The 16766-nt window shown below is 40.3% G+C and overlaps 1 protein-coding gene across 12 annotated transcripts in view; it reads right to left on the minus strand.

Annotated features, from left to right (window-relative positions):
• OSBPL8 (oxysterol binding protein like 8) overlaps positions 1-16766 on the minus strand; it is a 183100-nt gene that overhangs the window by 24042 nt on the left and 142292 nt on the right. For all 12 annotated transcript variants that reach the window (XM_059683681.1, XM_059683680.1, XM_059683679.1 and 9 more), the window contains 5 exons: positions 13437-13534; positions 11374-11463; positions 8359-8495; positions 5934-6119; positions 5471-5558 (listed from right to left, as the gene is read on the minus strand). In XM_059683681.1, coding sequence (XP_059539664.1) covers positions 5471-5558; positions 5934-6119; positions 8359-8495; positions 11374-11463; positions 13437-13534 — 599 coding nt within the window. The remainder of the gene's footprint in view (positions 1-5470; positions 5559-5933; positions 6120-8358; positions 8496-11373; positions 11464-13436; positions 13535-16766) is intronic.

A 16766-nucleotide genomic window follows, 5' to 3' on the forward strand; every position in this document is an offset into this window, starting at 1 on the left:
TGATGCTGGCTTCATAGAATGAGCTTGGAAGTGTTCCTTCCTCTTGGATTTTTTTGTAGTAGTCTGTGGAGGATAGGTTTTAGTTCTTCCTTGAATGTTTGGTAAAACTCCCCTGTGAAGCCGTCTGGTCCTGGGCTTTTGTTTGCTGGAAGCTTTTTTGATGACTGCTTCAATTTCTTCCATAGTTATTGGCCTATTGAGCTTTTTAGATTCTTCCTGATCAAATTTTGGAATGTTGTATTTTTCTAGGAATATGTCCATTTCCTCCAAGTTGTCTAGTTTGTTGGAGTAGAGTTGTCCATAGTATTTATTAACAATCATTTGTATTTCTGTGGGATCTGTTGTTATTTCGCCTCTATCATTTCTGATTTTGTTGATTTGGGTCCTTTCTCTTTGCTTCTTGGTGAGCCTGGCTAGAGGTTTGTAAATCTTGTTTATCCTTTCAAAGAACCAGCTCTTGGTTTCATTGATTTTCTGTATTGTTTTTTTGGTCTCTATGTCATCTTTTTCTGCTCTAATCTTTATTATCTCCTTCCTTCTGCTCACTCTGGGCTTTTCTTGTTGCTCTCTTTCTAATTCATTGAGCTGTAGATTTAGATGATTTACTACCATTTTTTCTTGTTTGTTGAGATAGGCCTGTAGAGCTATAAACTTCCCTCTCAGGACTGCTTTCATTGTGTCCCAAAGGTTTTGGATTGTTGTGTTTTCATTGTCATTAGTTTCCAGGATGTTTTTAATTTCTTCTTTAATCTCATTGGTAACCCAATCAATATTTAATAACGTGCTATTCAGCTTCCAAGTGTTTGAGTATTTTGAGTTGTTTTTGTTGTAGTTTATTTCTAATATTATGGCCTTGTGGTCTGAGAAGATGCTTGGTATGATTTCAATCTTCTTGAATTTGGGGAGACTTTGTTTGTGACCTATTGTCTATTGTTGAAGATGTCCCATCAGCACTTGAGATGAATGTATATTTTGTGGCTTTGGTGTGAAGTGTTCTGAAGATGTCAATTAAGTCCATCTGATCTAGTGAGTCATTTAGGATTGCTGTTTCTTTGCTGAGTTTTTGTCTAGCGGATTTATCCAGTGATGTCAGTGGTGTATTAAAGTCCCCTACTATGATTGTATTGTTGTCGATCTCTCCCCTGATATCTTCCAGGAGTTTTCTTATGTATGTGGGTGCTCCTGCATTGGGTGCATATATGTTTATCAGGGTTATATCCTCTTGTTGTATTGATCCCTTTAGTATTATGAAGTGGCCTTTCTTATCTCTTATTAGGGCCTTCACTTTGAGGTCTATTTTGTCTGATATAAGTATTGCTACCCCAGCTTTTTTTTCATTTCCATTTGCCTGAAAGATATTTTTCCATCCCTTCAATTTCAGTCTGTGTGAGTCCCTTCTAATGAGGTGGGTCTCTTGTAGACAGCAAATATATGGGTCATGTTTTTTTATCCATTCAGCCACTCGATGTCTTTTGATTGGACCATTTAGTCCATTTACGTTTAAAGTTATTATTGAAAGGTACTTGTTTGTAGCCATTTCTATTTTTTTGTGTGGTTGTTTTCTTTCTGGTCTTTTTAGTTCTTTTTACACCAGTCCCTTTAGCATTTCTTGCATTGCTGGTTTGGTGGTGATAAACTCCCTTAGCCTTTTTTTGTCTGTGAAGCTTCTTATTTCCCCTTCAATTTTGAATGATAGCCTTGCTGGATAGAGTATTCTTGGATTCAGTCCTTTGCTTTGCATAACTTCGTAAATTTCTGTCCATTCTTTTCTGGCCTGATGTGTTTCTGTTGAGAAATCATTTGATAATCTGATGGGGGATCCTTTGTAGGTAACTCTCTGTTTCTCTCTTGCAGCCTTTAAGATTCTGTCTTTGTCTTGTACATTTGCCACCGTTATTATGACGTGTCATGGTGTGGGTCTTTTGGGGTTCATCTTGCCTGGGACTCTCTGTACTTGTGTAACTTTTTTCTTCCCCATATCTGGGAAGTTTTCCGACATTATTTCTTCAAATAGATTTTCTAATCCTTGCTGCTCTTCTTGTCCCTCTTGCAGCCCTATTATGCGTATGTTACTTTGTTTCATGTTGTCCCGAAGCTCCCTTAGGCTCTCCTCCTGGTTTTTAATTCTTTTCTCCAGTTGCTGTTCAGATTGAGCTTGTTTCTCTGCCTTATCTTCTAATTCACTAATTCGGTCCTCTGATTCTTCTAGTCTGCTGTTGAAACTTTCCATGGTGTTTTTGATTGTAGCTATATCACTTTTCATTTCTTCCTGATTCTTGCATAGGTTGTTGATTTTCTCATCCATCCGGTGAATGAATTGTACAACCATTATTCTGAATTCTTTTTCTGTCATGTTGCATGCTTCAACTTCATTAATGTCCTTTCTTGGCGACTCCTCATTGTCTTTTCTCTGGGTGTTGTTTCGTCTCTTCATCCTGATTATCTCCTGATGGTTCAAACGTCGAGTTGCGTGGACCTGGGCCGTGTACAGTGGGAGCCTCCCACCACCCTAGTGTCACTGAAGAGCTCTGACACTAAGATGTGTGGTTGTTGTGGGTTGGTGGGAACCAGGCTCGCTCAGAGTCAGTGTTGTTGGCGCTCAATGTGGCCTCGTACGCACCCTTAGAATCAGGGACCCTGCCTGCACCGTGCTGAAACAGAGACCCCCCCTGAAGCGTGTTGAAAACCAGAGCCCCCTAGCGTGTGCCAGGATTCAGAGTTCCCCAGAATCCAGTATCAGAGTTTCTGTTGCTTTGCGCGACCTTGCCTTGAGAATCAGGGCCCCTGTGTGCCCTTGCACCCGGAATTGGAGTCACTGGCTCTTAGTATGAATGCACAGGAAATCAGGATCTCAGGCGCAGGTGAAAAGAAACACAGTCAAGTCACTGGTGTTTGGTGCTGTCACCTGCCCAGAGAATTGGGGTCCCTGGGCCTGTGATATGTGGGACAAATTCCTGGTGTTCGCGTGATTGCTCCCAGCCCAGGGCTCAGAAGCCGGCAGTGCGCCTAGGCTCAGTTCCTGGAGTTCGCGCGTTTGCTTCCAGCCCAGGGCTCAGAAGCTGGCAGAGCGCGTAGGATCAGTTCCAAGGTGCTTGCACACTTCCAGGCTAAAGTTCCTGGAGCGCTGAGGCCCCAGCAAGGAGTGGGTCTATCAGTTAGTTTCTCTGGCGCTGCCCGCAAGCCTGCGGGAAGGGGGGATGGGCTCTGTTACTCACGGATCTGCCGCGGGGATTTCTGAACTTTTGGTGTCCGCAGGTCTGTAGCTGTGGTCACAGGTCTCTGTCCCCGGTGGCTGCAGGGTCCTGGTATGCATCTGAGATCAGACTGGGTGGTGCTGAGGCCAGGATAGTAGTCTCAAGCAGCTCTGTTTCCCAAGATGGCGTGGTCGCCGTGCCTGTGCTGGCCGCCCAGGAGTGTCGCGCAGGGCGCGGGACTCCGCCGCCTAAGACTGCCCGGTTTAGCAGCCCCTTAGAAGACCTACAGAATCTAACTGTCCCTAGCTCATACACACACACCACACGCATCCACATACTCCTCTATCACTTCCTTGCGCTCACACACTCTCTCCCTCCCTACCTTCCTGCTGGTCGACATTTTGGAAGTCCTCAGTGACTTCTTTAATGCATTTGATGATCCACTTGATGGTGTTCCAGAGGTCCCTTAGGCTCTGTTCACTTTTCATTCTCTTCTTTGCCTCAGACTGGATAATTTCATTGTCCTATTTCTACATTTGCTGATTCTTCTGTTAGCCCTTTGTATGCCATAAGCGTCTATTATGGCATATGGAGATGGTTTCTGTTTTGGATGCATGGTGGTTTACTGGTTAAATATCTCCAGTGAATTTTACATTTTTGTATTTTTAAGCTTTAGAATTTGTTTGGTTCATGTGTACAATTTCTTTTTATTGATATTTATTTTTTAATATATTTTTTTCTTGAATTCCTTTAGTTTTTTGTCTCTATTTTCTTGAACTCTTTGAAGATATTGAAAATAGTTGTTTTAAAGTCTTTGTCTAGTAAGTTTGATTCCCAGAGTTCATCAGGAATTTTTTTTGTCAATTTGTTTTGTTCCTTTTAATGAGTCATACTTTCCTGTTTCTTTGTATGCCTTGTAATTCTTAAAAAAAATTTTTTTTTAAATATATTTATTTTGATTTCAGAGAGAAGAAGGAAGAGGGAGAGAGAGATAGAAACATCAGTGGTGAGAGAGTCATTGATTGTCTGCCTCCTGCATGCCCCCTATAGGGGATTGAGCCTTCAACCTGGGCATGTACCCTAACCAGGAATTGAACTGTGACCTCCCGGTTCATGGGTTGATACTCAACCACTGAGCCACATCAGCTGGGCATGGCCTTGTAATTCTTTTTTGAAAACTAAACATCTACATATTAAAATGTGATAACTCTGGATAAGAGATTCTCCACCTTCCCCAGGGTTTGCTATTTTCTGGGTTACTGAATTTTTTCAGTGAATTTTCCAAACTAATTTTGAAAAAATCCATTGTATTCCTTGTTGTGCATGGTCACTGAAATCTCCGCTCCTTAGCTGTGTTAAGCTGACAGAGATTTCCTTGAACATTAATAGCTAAACAAATAAAAAAACCCGACAAAAACAAAAAAGTATTCTCCTAATCTTAGCAGAATGAGTCTGCAGGGGCACTCCAATGCTAATATCTGGGCTTGCAAAGCTAATACCAGAGCCTGAGGCAAAAGCTTAGGGTTTTTGCAGGTCTATTCTGAGCATAAACATTGTGCCTTGGACATCTGCATGGCGTTCTAAATTTCCCTGGACACATGGGGCTTTTTAATGCTCTAGTTTGCCAAAGAATCTTTCCCTAGCTTTTGCTCCTTACACAATCTTTGGGCCTCTCATAATCTATTGTATGCTTCAATAATAATCTTTTGCTCTGGATGTCTGAAGTTTATTAGTTTGGCTTATTGTATTTCTACTCATTGCCTGCAGCCTATCTACCTGAGCTCTGAGTTATATCAAACAGAAACATGGGCCCTGCATAAATCCTTCAGGTAGTGCCAGACAGGTTATAACAGATGTATAAAACAATTTGTGAGTAAGGTTTGTTCTGCTCCTTCTGTAACCAGAGCTTATACAGGAAATGTGGGAACCCTTCACTCCCACTGCATCAGGAAGGGATTGGTGTCAGGGCAAGTATAAATGCCATAAAGTTATCCATATTTTTTGAAGTCACCTCTTTCTTGATTTAGCGTTCATTTAATTACTGCAAACCTCTGACTCTTTTCAGAGTTCTGGGAAATTTTGTTCTGACAGTTTCTGCTTACTTTTCTTTGTTTCTTTGTGGGGATAAGAACTTGGAATGGCCTACTCTGCCATTTTGCCAACCCAAAATTTTAAATTCTGAAACTAAATTTTAAATGTTGGTGGTCAAAGAACCTAGTAAGGATTTAAAACATTTTTTATGCCTAGCAGATTTAGATACTTTTTTAATTACATACCATTGGAGTGCGATGTTTCACTTTGGTCTGGATAACACCATCTTTTTCGAACTGTACCATATCATTAAGTGGGTCCCATGGTCGAGTACTACATAAGCAATGAAAACACCATTTGTTTAATGATTAAATAAAACACTTAACATTTTCAAAGTTTAGATTAGATTTTCTTTAGTAATTATAAACCTAGCAGTAAAATTAAGATATGTCATATCTAATTTTCTGATCCTCAGCTTATTTTATAGACTAACAATTATCATGGATTCAAATTTATAATAAATGGAATAAGTTTAAATCTCACATTAATTTACACACACACACACTCACACACATTATTTATACACACACACACACACATATATATATACGTATATATATATATATGTACATATATATATATGGCTTAATAAAAAACTAACAAAAATTCTAGAAATAAAGGCAACAAATTATGCTGATAATTACTTACTCTGCAAACTTGTAATGCCATTCTCCTGTGAGTGGCTCAAGTTCAAATAACCTGCAAGTCCACTCTTCATTTTTTGTTTTCCGATCTCTGGCAGATTGTCTTTGAGCTTCCTCTAAAACATACTTCTCTTGAGTAGCTTCTGTTTGGTCTTTTGCATTTATGGCTCGAGTTACTTGCTGCCAAAGTCTAATACATGTACAAAAATAGTATAAAAAGCAACAGAAAATCAAATTTACATTGAACAGGTTTAAATCTCCTTTAAAGAAAATGATACCTGTGTGTGTTTTTGTCTTTGACAAAGCTTATTCTGAGATGCTTAGAAATGAGTGCAGATATAAAAAGTGGTCCTTGAGTAGAGCAGCAGTGGAAACTAATTTTTTTTCTTGGCAATAGAAATTTATTAACATGGACTCTTTTTAAAAAACATTATTTTTATTGATTTCAGAGAGGAAGGGAGAGAGAGAGATAGAAACATCAATGATGACAGATAATCATTGATCAGCTGCCTCAGGCACGACCCCCACTGGGGATTGAGCCCACAATCCAGGCATGTGCCCTTGGCCGAAACTGAACCTAGGACAGTGATGGCGAACCTTTTGAGCTCGGCATGTCAGCATTTTGAAAAACCCTAACTTAACTCTGGTGCCGTGTCACATATAGAAATTTTTTGATATTTGCAACCATAGTAAAACAAAGATTTATATTTTTGATATTTATTTTATATATTTAAATGCCATTTAACAAAGAAAAATCAACCAAAAAAATGAGTTCGCGTGTCACCTCTGACATGCGTGTTATAGGTTCGCCATCACTGACCTAGGACCTTTCACTCCGCAGGCCCAATGCAGCCAAACCATCTAGGAGTGGACTCTTAAACATATGGCAATGAATGGTACTGCCCCAAGATGAGAGGAATCTGGGAATGGGCCCAAGTATTTTTATGTTTTTTTAAATAAATTTTTATTGCTTTCAGAGAGAAAGGGAGAGGGAGAGAGAGACAGAAACATCAATGATGAGAATCATTGATCGGCTGCCTCCTGCATGCCTCCCACTGGGGATCGAGCCCACAACCCAGGCATGTGCCCTTGACTAGAATCGAATCTGGGACCCTTCAGTCCACAGGCCAATCCTCTATCCACTGACCCAAACTGGCTAGGGCCCAAGTATTTTTTTTAATGCTTCCCAGGTGATTTTAATGTGCAGCCAGTGTTGAGAACCACTGACTTATCAGAAAAGACTATTGAGATAAAATTTTTTCCCCTACTAAAGTTTAGTTTTATATCAGAAAAATAAAAATATAGTATCTATATTCCACTAATCTGGGAAAACAGTATGTTGGGACTGAAAGAACAAAGGCTTTGGAATTAGACTTGGGTTGTATCCTAGATCACTTCTTGGATATGAACTTAAAATTACTTACACTGCCTCAGACTGGTTTTCTTCGCCGTTAAAATATGTTAAATTATGTTCTCACCTCAAAAATTATTGTATGCCTTGGCAAAACTTCATTCTAAATGAAGAGCATTATGTGGTTATAGCTGAAACAGAATTTTAGGACTTGCGCATACATATTATTCCATCTTTGACAACCTCAATTTTAAGTGTAGAAGGAAAGTACACAAACACTTGAATCATTTAGAGAGTATGATAACGCATGTGAGTTTACTAAACTGCATAATGTGTATCAAGTACTCAGTATAGTGTTTTTTACACAAACACCCCCTTTTAACACAAAGAAATATACTGTAGTAAGGCCCAGCTGGGCTCAGTGGTTAAGCAGTTCACGATTCAATTCCCAATCAGGGCACATGCCTGGGTTGCGGGCTTGATCCCCAGTGTGGGGAATGCAGGAGGTAGCCGATCAATGATTATCTCTCATCATTGATGTTTCTACCTCTCTTTCCCTCTCCCTTCCTCTCTGAAATCAGTAAAAATATAATTAAAAAAAAAGAAATATAGTAAGAATAAAATTGGATAATGTGCATATAATACATTTGGTTTAAAAGATTACAGATCTAGCTATCAAGAATTTCACGACTTTAAGAGCAGAAACTATGGCCGTAATTATTACCCAACTAATGCAAGTCTGCACATGCAATGGCATTATTCATGTATTTTCAAAAAATGAAACAAAAGTAGATTTTGTGCCATATCCTTCACCTAGAGTTCGAGATGTCCTACCCAGGTCAGAAAACAGATGCCAAAGAATCATTAATTAGTGCCATAATTGTATGCAAAAAAACCTAGAAGTTCTTTTATTTGACATTCACATAAACTACAATAGAATGCTGACACATCCCACAAATATTAAACTATTTTGCTGAATTAAAATATAATTGAAGGCAGAGAAAAATGACTACACTTTTAAGGGATTAAAAATATACTCTTTATCATCATGAAATTAGCTGAAAAATGGTATACTTACTTCTCTGATTCAAAGTCTCCCTGCTCTTCAAATTTTACAGTGTGCCTTATTAATCTCCATTGCTTAATGTCTGGTGTTGGATTCCAGAAAACCTCTGAATTATCAGTCTTTTTGTCATTAATAAAAACTTCACTATCCTGTATTTAAAGAATTGAAACATTAATGTGGAGAATTATCTTTATTTAAAAAGGAGATTACACAATATAGTAATGTAATAATAATATGTACTGATACTTAATCCCACAGTTAAACACATTTTAAAAACAAATATAACTACCATTTTTCTAAAAAACCCAAATCTTTCCTCATTTTTAGAAAAACACCAAGGTTAAATATGTAATACTAGAATTTTAAAATCTGATTGAATACACAGGAAGTTCATGAGATTTCACAAATTTTACTTAATAAGCAAATTTCAAACAAATATATGCAAAGCCTCACCAACCATCTCCGAATTGCCACAGTGGATCACAGTGTTTGCTACAGCTACAAGGAGATGACTATTTATACATCCAAAATATGTAGAAAAACCTGAAAGAGCCTTTCTAAGCATTAAACATTTGAGCACAATCTGAAAAATTTCATTTTTTGAAAAACTTTTTATCATTTTCCCAATGATATTCAGATAGAAGTAAATTAAAAAATATATTTTTATTGAATTCAGAGAGGAAGCGAGAGGAAGAGATAGAAACATCAATGATGGGAGAGATTGGCTGCCTCCTGCACACCCCCCCACTGGGGATCAAGCCCGCAACCCAGACATGTGTCCTTTCCAGTAACTGAACCGTGACCTCCTGGATCATAGGTCAACACTCAACCACTGAGCAATACCGGCCGGCCATATAGAAGTATAATTTTAAAATTACAGAGGGCCCTGTGGTTGAGTTTCCAGATCCAGTTTCATTTTCTTACATTTCTTATCATTTCCTGCTTATTATAATGCATAAAAAACTCAGTGTTCGTAGTGAGAGTGCACCCAGGCAATGGCATGGTCTGATCCTTTTTATTCAGTTAAGCTTCTCTTAACAAAAATACATAGATGTGAATTTAGGTCAATAGTGAAGTAAATAAAACCCATTGCTCTCATATACAACCATAGCCTTTCCATGTTCCTGAAAAGGAAATATAACTCTAATGGGAAATGCCCCTTCCTTCTAGGTGAGAGGCAGTATACTGTTGTAATAAAAGCACAGTCCTGGAGCCACAGTGCTTAGGCTGGAATTCTTACTCCACCACTTACTTTCAGCAAATTATTTTATATTATATATATACTAGAGGCCTGGTGCAAAAAAATTTGTGCACTCAGGGGGGTCCCTCAGCCCGGCCTGTGCCCTCTCCCAGTCTGGGACCCCTCGGGAGATAACGCCCTGCTGGCTTAGGCCTGCTCCTGGGTGGCAGAGGGCAGGCCCAATCCCTAGGTGCAGCCCCTGGTCAGGCTCAGAGCAGGGCCGACTGGGGAGTTGGGGCGCCGCCCCCTGTCATGCACAGAACAGGGGGGATTGGGAGGTTGCGATGCCACCCTCGGTCACGCTCAGGGTAGGGCCGATTGGGGGGTTGGGGCACTGCCCCGTCACACTCAAGGCAGGGTCGATGGGGAGGTTGCAGCGCCACCGCCTGTCACGCACAGAGCAGGCCCGATCAGGGGGCTGAGGAGCTCCCCCGTCACACAGAGCCGCAGGGCAATCGGGGAGTTGGGGAGCTCCCCCCTGTCACACACCGAGCAGGGCGGATAGGGAAGTTGTGGCCCCACCCCCTGTCACACACAGAGCCGCAGGGCGATCAGGGGGTTTGGGCACTGACCCCTGTCACGTTGATCCCGGTGCTGGGAGGCATATTACCCTTTTACTATATAGGATAGAGGCCTGGTGCATGGGTGGGGCTGGCTGGTTTGCCCTGAAGGGTGTCCTGGATCAGGGTGGGGGTCCCCACTGGGGTGCCTGGCCAATCTGGGTGAGGGGCTGAGGGCCGTTTTCAGGCTGGCGGGTGACTGAAGCTCCCAACTGCTCCTTTTTTTCTTTTTTTTAATTCTGGGCCAGCTTTAGCTCTGGCTCCAGCTCTGAGGCCTCGCTGCTGAAAGCAGGTATCTGGTTTGTTTGGGTTCTATAATCTCGAAACCCTCTATCAACTCCAGCTCTGAGTTCCTGGCCGACTGAAAGCTGGTTTCTAGGGTTTTGTTTAGCTTCTATATTTGTTACAATGTTTCAAACTGCAAGCTCAGAGGCCGGCAAGGAAGGAGGGGAATGTTGCAGTCCTCCGTCACTGAAGCAAGCAAGCCTCATGTTCGCTTCCAGCTGCCTGGCTGCCGGCCGCCATCTTGGCTGGCAGTTAATTTGCATATTGCCCTGATTAGCCAATGGAAAGGGTAGCAGTCGTATGCTAATTACCATGTTTCTCTTTTATTAGATAGGATATATGTATATGTATATGTATATGTATATGTATCGATTTCAGAGAGGAAGGGAGAGGGAGAGAGATAGAAACGATAGAAACATCAATGATGAGAGAGAATCACTGACTGGCTGCCTTCCGCATACCCCCTATTGGGGATCGAATCAACAACCCGGGCATATGCCCTTGACTGGAATCGAACCTGGGACCCTTCAGTCCACAGGTCAACGTTCTGTACACTGAGCCAAATCGGCTAGGGCAGCAAATTATTTAAACTCTCTGTGCCTCAGTCTCCTTTGTAAAATAGGGACAATAACAGTAACCACCACAAAGAATTATTATATTAAACATTAAATGAGTTAATATGAGGAGCATTTATAAACACTGCAGTGCATAGTAAGTGACATATGTGTTAGTTGGTTTTACTGATTTAAAGTTTTGGAAAGATAAAATATGACATACAAGTAGATATTGTTGGTAACAGAGCAACACCAAAATATTTGTTAGGGTGAAGCTTATGTTAAATAGTGATGATTTTAGCAATGGAATCAGTGAGTTTATAAAATGTGATTGTTAATTCTTTTCCATAGAAAATGCTTTTGTTAAGCTAAACATAAAAATACTTACCCAATGGCCTTCCAAAGTAGCTAAGACTTCTTTTCCCAGTTTAAGTTTCCCTGATATTTGGTTAACACAGTCACTATTACCTAAAAATGGCTTTTAAAAAACAAAACGTTAAATAAATTTTTGCTTTTAACTTAAATTTAGATACAATGTGACAAAAACAATAGGAAAAGTAACTGCATAGTTACAGCGATGTTGAAGGCACAAATGGTGAAATACTGACTCAAACTTTAGTCAGAAATGCTCAATAAATAGAAATTTAAAGTTGTTGACATGGAAAAAAATAGCTTAAAAAAACCAGACTACATGAAGTTCAAATAAACTTACTGAGAAAGATCACACTGATCTAACTGACAAGTCCTGTGCTATCTCCTGCCTCAGACTGTATTCTATCAATGTTGCAATAGATGAAGCAAAAATAACTCAGTAAACCTAAGGACTTAACTCATCTATTAAAAGAAATAACATCCCCTCCTTCAAAATAAAACAGTAAAATAATACGCAACCAAAAGTACCTCCAAAAAATAAAATTAGAAGAACTACACTTTGAGTTACTATGTTGCATTACTGATGTTTCTCCTCAGTGACAAAATTTTGGTGCTCCAGTCTAATAGTTAAAGATATTATAAATTACTTAAGAGCTCTTTAGTCATGATTTTCAAATATCATTATCACCATTCAAGCAAAAATTTGTTAAGATGAAAAAAAAATCAAATGAAGGACATTACATCAAATAACACTTAAAAGAGATCCTTTTTATTAGTGAAAAGTTGCTGGTCAGCTGGATATCAACATGGGAACTATTAATAAATATTAATAGTTCATAGAAATATTTTTATCTGAACATAATGTACTATCTTATACCAATCACTGACACTGTGAAAGGCCTTAAATTTCCCTTTCACTCTAAACAGACAGGATTTTCCAAAGATTATCTCAAGCATATCTATCCTTCCCCCTCCAGCCCACATGCTCTTCCTCAATGATGCCCTGCCATCTTGCCAGTGAGAAGTGGAGTCTACATCCCTTCCCCTTGAATTTGGGTAGGTTTATAACTCTTCAATTAATAGAGAGTGGTGGAAGTGATGAAATTGGACCTTTGAGTCAAGGACGGCAATGCAGTTTTCACCTTACTCACAAGAACACTTACACTTGAAATCCTGAGCTGCCAAGTGGTTGTTAGTCTGATTGTCTTGAAGCGGCCAACTGGCTATGAGAAGGCCAGGGTACATGGAAAGGCCACATATATAGGTGTTAAATTAGCAGTCCTAGTCTTTCAGTCATCTGGACCAGGCATCAGACACATAACTAACTGATGAGCCTTCAGATGGTTCTAGGCCAGCCGTGGGCAAACTACGGCCCGCGGGCCGGATTCGGCCCGTTTGAAATGAATAAAACTATTGAAAAAAAAGACCGTACCCTTTTATGTAATGATGTTTACTTTGAATTTATATTAGTTCACACAAACACTCCATCCATGCTTTTGTTCGGCCCTCTGGTCCAGTTTAAGAACCCATTGTGGCCCTCGAGTCAAAAAGTTTGCCCACCCCTGTTCTAGGCCATAACTGTGGTCACTCAGTCTGCAAGTCTTTCTAACTGAAGCCCCAGACATTATGTGGCAGAGATAAGCCACTTCCAATATATTCTATCCAAATTCCCAACACACAGAGCCCCTAAGGATAAAAAAAATTGTTGTTTTTAAGCTTGTGAGTTTTAGAGTAAATTGTTAGTTAGAAATAACTAACACAACTCTCAGTGTACACAGCTATAGCTCAAGCGGATACATACTTTTTTGTTTTTTGTGAAGCAATACTTTCATTTACTGAAAAATTTATATCCATTTATTTCTTAGATTTCATCTCATATAATGCAAACCACTTTATTAAAATGAAGAAATAAAAAATGATGGCTCTGTAGTGATCTGGATCTTCCAAGACTGCCCTTTCATGAATTCTGTGTTATTATATTTAGTCTTTAAATTATAAACTAAACTGTATTCTTTTCTTAGTATTTATATCACAGCTCCTTTTTATATTAGGTGATACGTCCTATTATTCTCTACTAACCTTCAGTTTAAATTCAAGTATTGCACTGTATCCAGTTTTCTGACATGTAATATTGACCGTTCCACCAAGCTCAAGTGTCATTGTGCCATAAAGAATTCCTAAAGAAAAAAAACAATTTTGACAGAAGGTTGAAGAGAGAGACACTGGCTAATAACAAGCAGAGCTTTAAAATCTAATTTCATTCTAGGAGAAACTAAAAATGCAAGGGTACTCCATCCCACTCAGTAACAATTTATAATATACATATAAAGTTAGTTCTATAGAATTTGAATAGATAATAGATGATAGTTGATCCACATTATCTGTAGATTCTACATCTGCATATTCACAAACACACTGAAATTCATTAGTAATCTCCAAATCACTACCCACAGCACTGTTGCAGTCATTCATGAACATGGGCAGAGTGTTGAAATTTTGAGTTGTTATCTGTTCTTGGAACAAGCTGTAAGGCAGTTTAAAATGCTCACTTCCAAGAGGGGAACAAACTGTGCAAGACTCCTCATTCTTACTGGGTTATGGAACACTAATTTTATAAAACAATGTTCATTTCCAAAAGGGGAACATACTATGCAAGGCTCCTCATTCTTATTTGGCTACGGATCTCTAATTTTGCAAAACAGACTAGTGATCTGGGGAACACATCTTAGAAAATACAAAGGGTAAAAATAATCATTATTTCCTATGCTCATTCACTAAAAGTTATAATCTCGTCTTCCTTCCATGCAATAAAAACAATGCTATGAAAAAAGTTGCCCCTGTTTCTAGTTGGGTTATGGTATTGGGTACTTACATGAAATATTTCACATGATATAAAATTTAAAGATATATTTATCAATTCATTTCATAATTTCAGATATTTCAGTTCATGTCTATTTCAAGAACCACACATGAAACTAAGAATTATCTAGCTACTGGCCACAGGTTGGCCATTCTTGTACTTAGTACTAGGTAGATTCATGGAACAGTAGATGGGCATCAACAAGCATAGAGTTTAATTCTCAGTTCTCACTAACTAGTTTGTTTGGCCTTGGATAAGATTCTTAACCCTCCCAGTTTCTTCCTCTGTGAAATGAGGTCATATGAAATAAGTTATATGTTTTCATGATCAGTTCCTAAAATAGAGGATCATTACCAAAAATAGTTATTTTTAAGAAATGGGTTGGCCACAGTCGGCGTGGCTCAGTCGTTGAGCATTGACCTATAAACCAAGAGGTCACAGTTTGATTCTCGGTCAGGGCACACGCCCAGGTTGTGGGCTCAATCCCTAGTAGGGCGCATGTAGGAGGCAACCAATCAATGATTCTCATCACTGATGTTTCTCTCTCTCTTTCCCCCTCTCCTTTCCTCTCTGAAATCAATTTAAAAAAATGAGTTGGAAAGAAGAGTATAGTCAGTGATGGCGAACCTATGACATGCGTGTCAGAGGTGACAAGCGAACTCATTTTTTTGGTTGATTTTTCTTTGTTAAATGGCATTTAAATATCCTATCTAATAAAAGACAAAAAGGGTAATTGACTGTACCTTCAATACGCTTCCCATTGGCTAATCAGGGTGATATGCAAATTAACTGCCAACCAAGATGGCGGCCGACAGCCACACAGCTGAAGCGAGCAGGAGGCTTGCTTGCTCCCATGATGGAGGAAGCCAAGGTTCCCCGCCTGCCGCAGCCTGGCTCTAAGCTCCGAAAGCAACAAAGTTTCAATTATAGAAGCTAAACAAACCCCAGATACCTGCTTTCATCAGGCTGGGGCCTCAGAGCTGAAGCCGGCTCTCAGCTCCAGTGACAGCAACGAAGTTTCAATTATAGAAGGTAAATAAATCCCAGAATAAAAAAAAGAAAAAAAGAAAAAGAGGAGAGGCTGGGAGCTTCAGTCACTGGCCAGCCTGAAAATGGCCCTCAGTCCCTCACCCAGACTGGTCAGGCACCCCAGTGGGGACACCCACCCCAAAGTTGGTGTGGACAGCCTGAAAACAGCCATCAGCCCCTCATCCAGGCTGGCGAGGCAACCCAGTGGGGACCCCCACCCTGAAGGGGGTGTGACCAGCTGCAAACAGTCATCAGCCCCTCAGCCAGGCTGGCTAGGCACCCAAGCGGGACCCCCACCCTGATCCGGGACACCCTTCAGGGAAAACCAGCCGGCCCTCACCCATGCACCAGGCCTCTATACTATATAATAAAAGGATAATATGCAAACTGACCCTAACAGCAGAAAGACTGGGAATGACTGGTCACTATGACACACACTGACCACCAGGGGGCAGACGCTCAATGCAGGAGCTGCCCTCTGGTGGTCAGTGCGCTCCCACATGGGGGAGCTCTGCTCAGCCACAAGCCAGGCTGATGGCTGCCAGTACAGTGGTGGTGGTGGGAGCCTCTTCTGCCACCTCAGCAGCGCTAAGGATGTCTGACTGCAGCTTAGGTTTGCTCCCCACTGGCAAGTGGACATCCCCCGAGGACTGCCAGGCTGCCAGAGGGATGTCTGATTGCCATCTTAGGCCCAATCCTTCGGGGAGCAGGCCTAAGCCAGCAGGTGGTCATCCCCCAAGGGATCCCAGACTGCGAGAGGGCATAGGCCGGGCTGAGGGAACTGCATCCGCCCCCCCGCCCCCCAGAGAACAAATTTTTGTGCACTGGGCCTCTAGTGTAAAATAAATATCAAAAATATAAGTCTTTCTTTTACTGAGGTTGCAAATATAAAAAAATTTCTATATGTGACACGGCACCAGAGTTAAGTCAGGGTTTTTCAAAATGCTGACATGCCAAGCTCAAAAGGTTCGCCATCACTGGTATAGATAATGACCAACCTGAGTCTTTAGGCTGATACCCTATCGCACTGTGGTGCAGATTGCAGAATCTTGACTCTGCCACATCCTACCTATGTAGTATCAGGCAAGGCTCTTTGTGTCTCATTTTCATTGCCCATAAAATAGGGATATTACCTACTTTACCAGTATAAGGGTTGCTGGAATGACTGAGTTTATAAATATAAAGTGCATGGAATAGTTGGGTGCCCGGACTGTTGTAAACAATAGTTATTTTAATATCTGTACCCTAAATAATGGGGGGGGGGGGGGAATCAAATACACCACCTTTTAAGAAATTTCCAAATGAGGATGAGAAAAAATTTTGAAGGACTTGGTACACTGAAAAACAATTTATTAAAATTTTAAAAAGGGGTGGTAGTGCAAGATGATGAAAATCACTTTTGAAGATTCTGAAATAATGGGTAGTTTCATCAATTTTAAGACCTGCACTTAAGGCAAATGAAATTCCATTATTGTAAACAGCCTCTTTCAACTAAAATATGTGTCTGAAATATGTGTAGA

Source organism: Myotis daubentonii, chromosome 2 (genome assembly GCF_963259705.1).
Source record: "Myotis daubentonii chromosome 2, mMyoDau2.1, whole genome shotgun sequence".
Lineage (NCBI taxonomy): Eukaryota > Metazoa > Chordata > Mammalia > Chiroptera > Vespertilionidae > Myotis > Myotis daubentonii.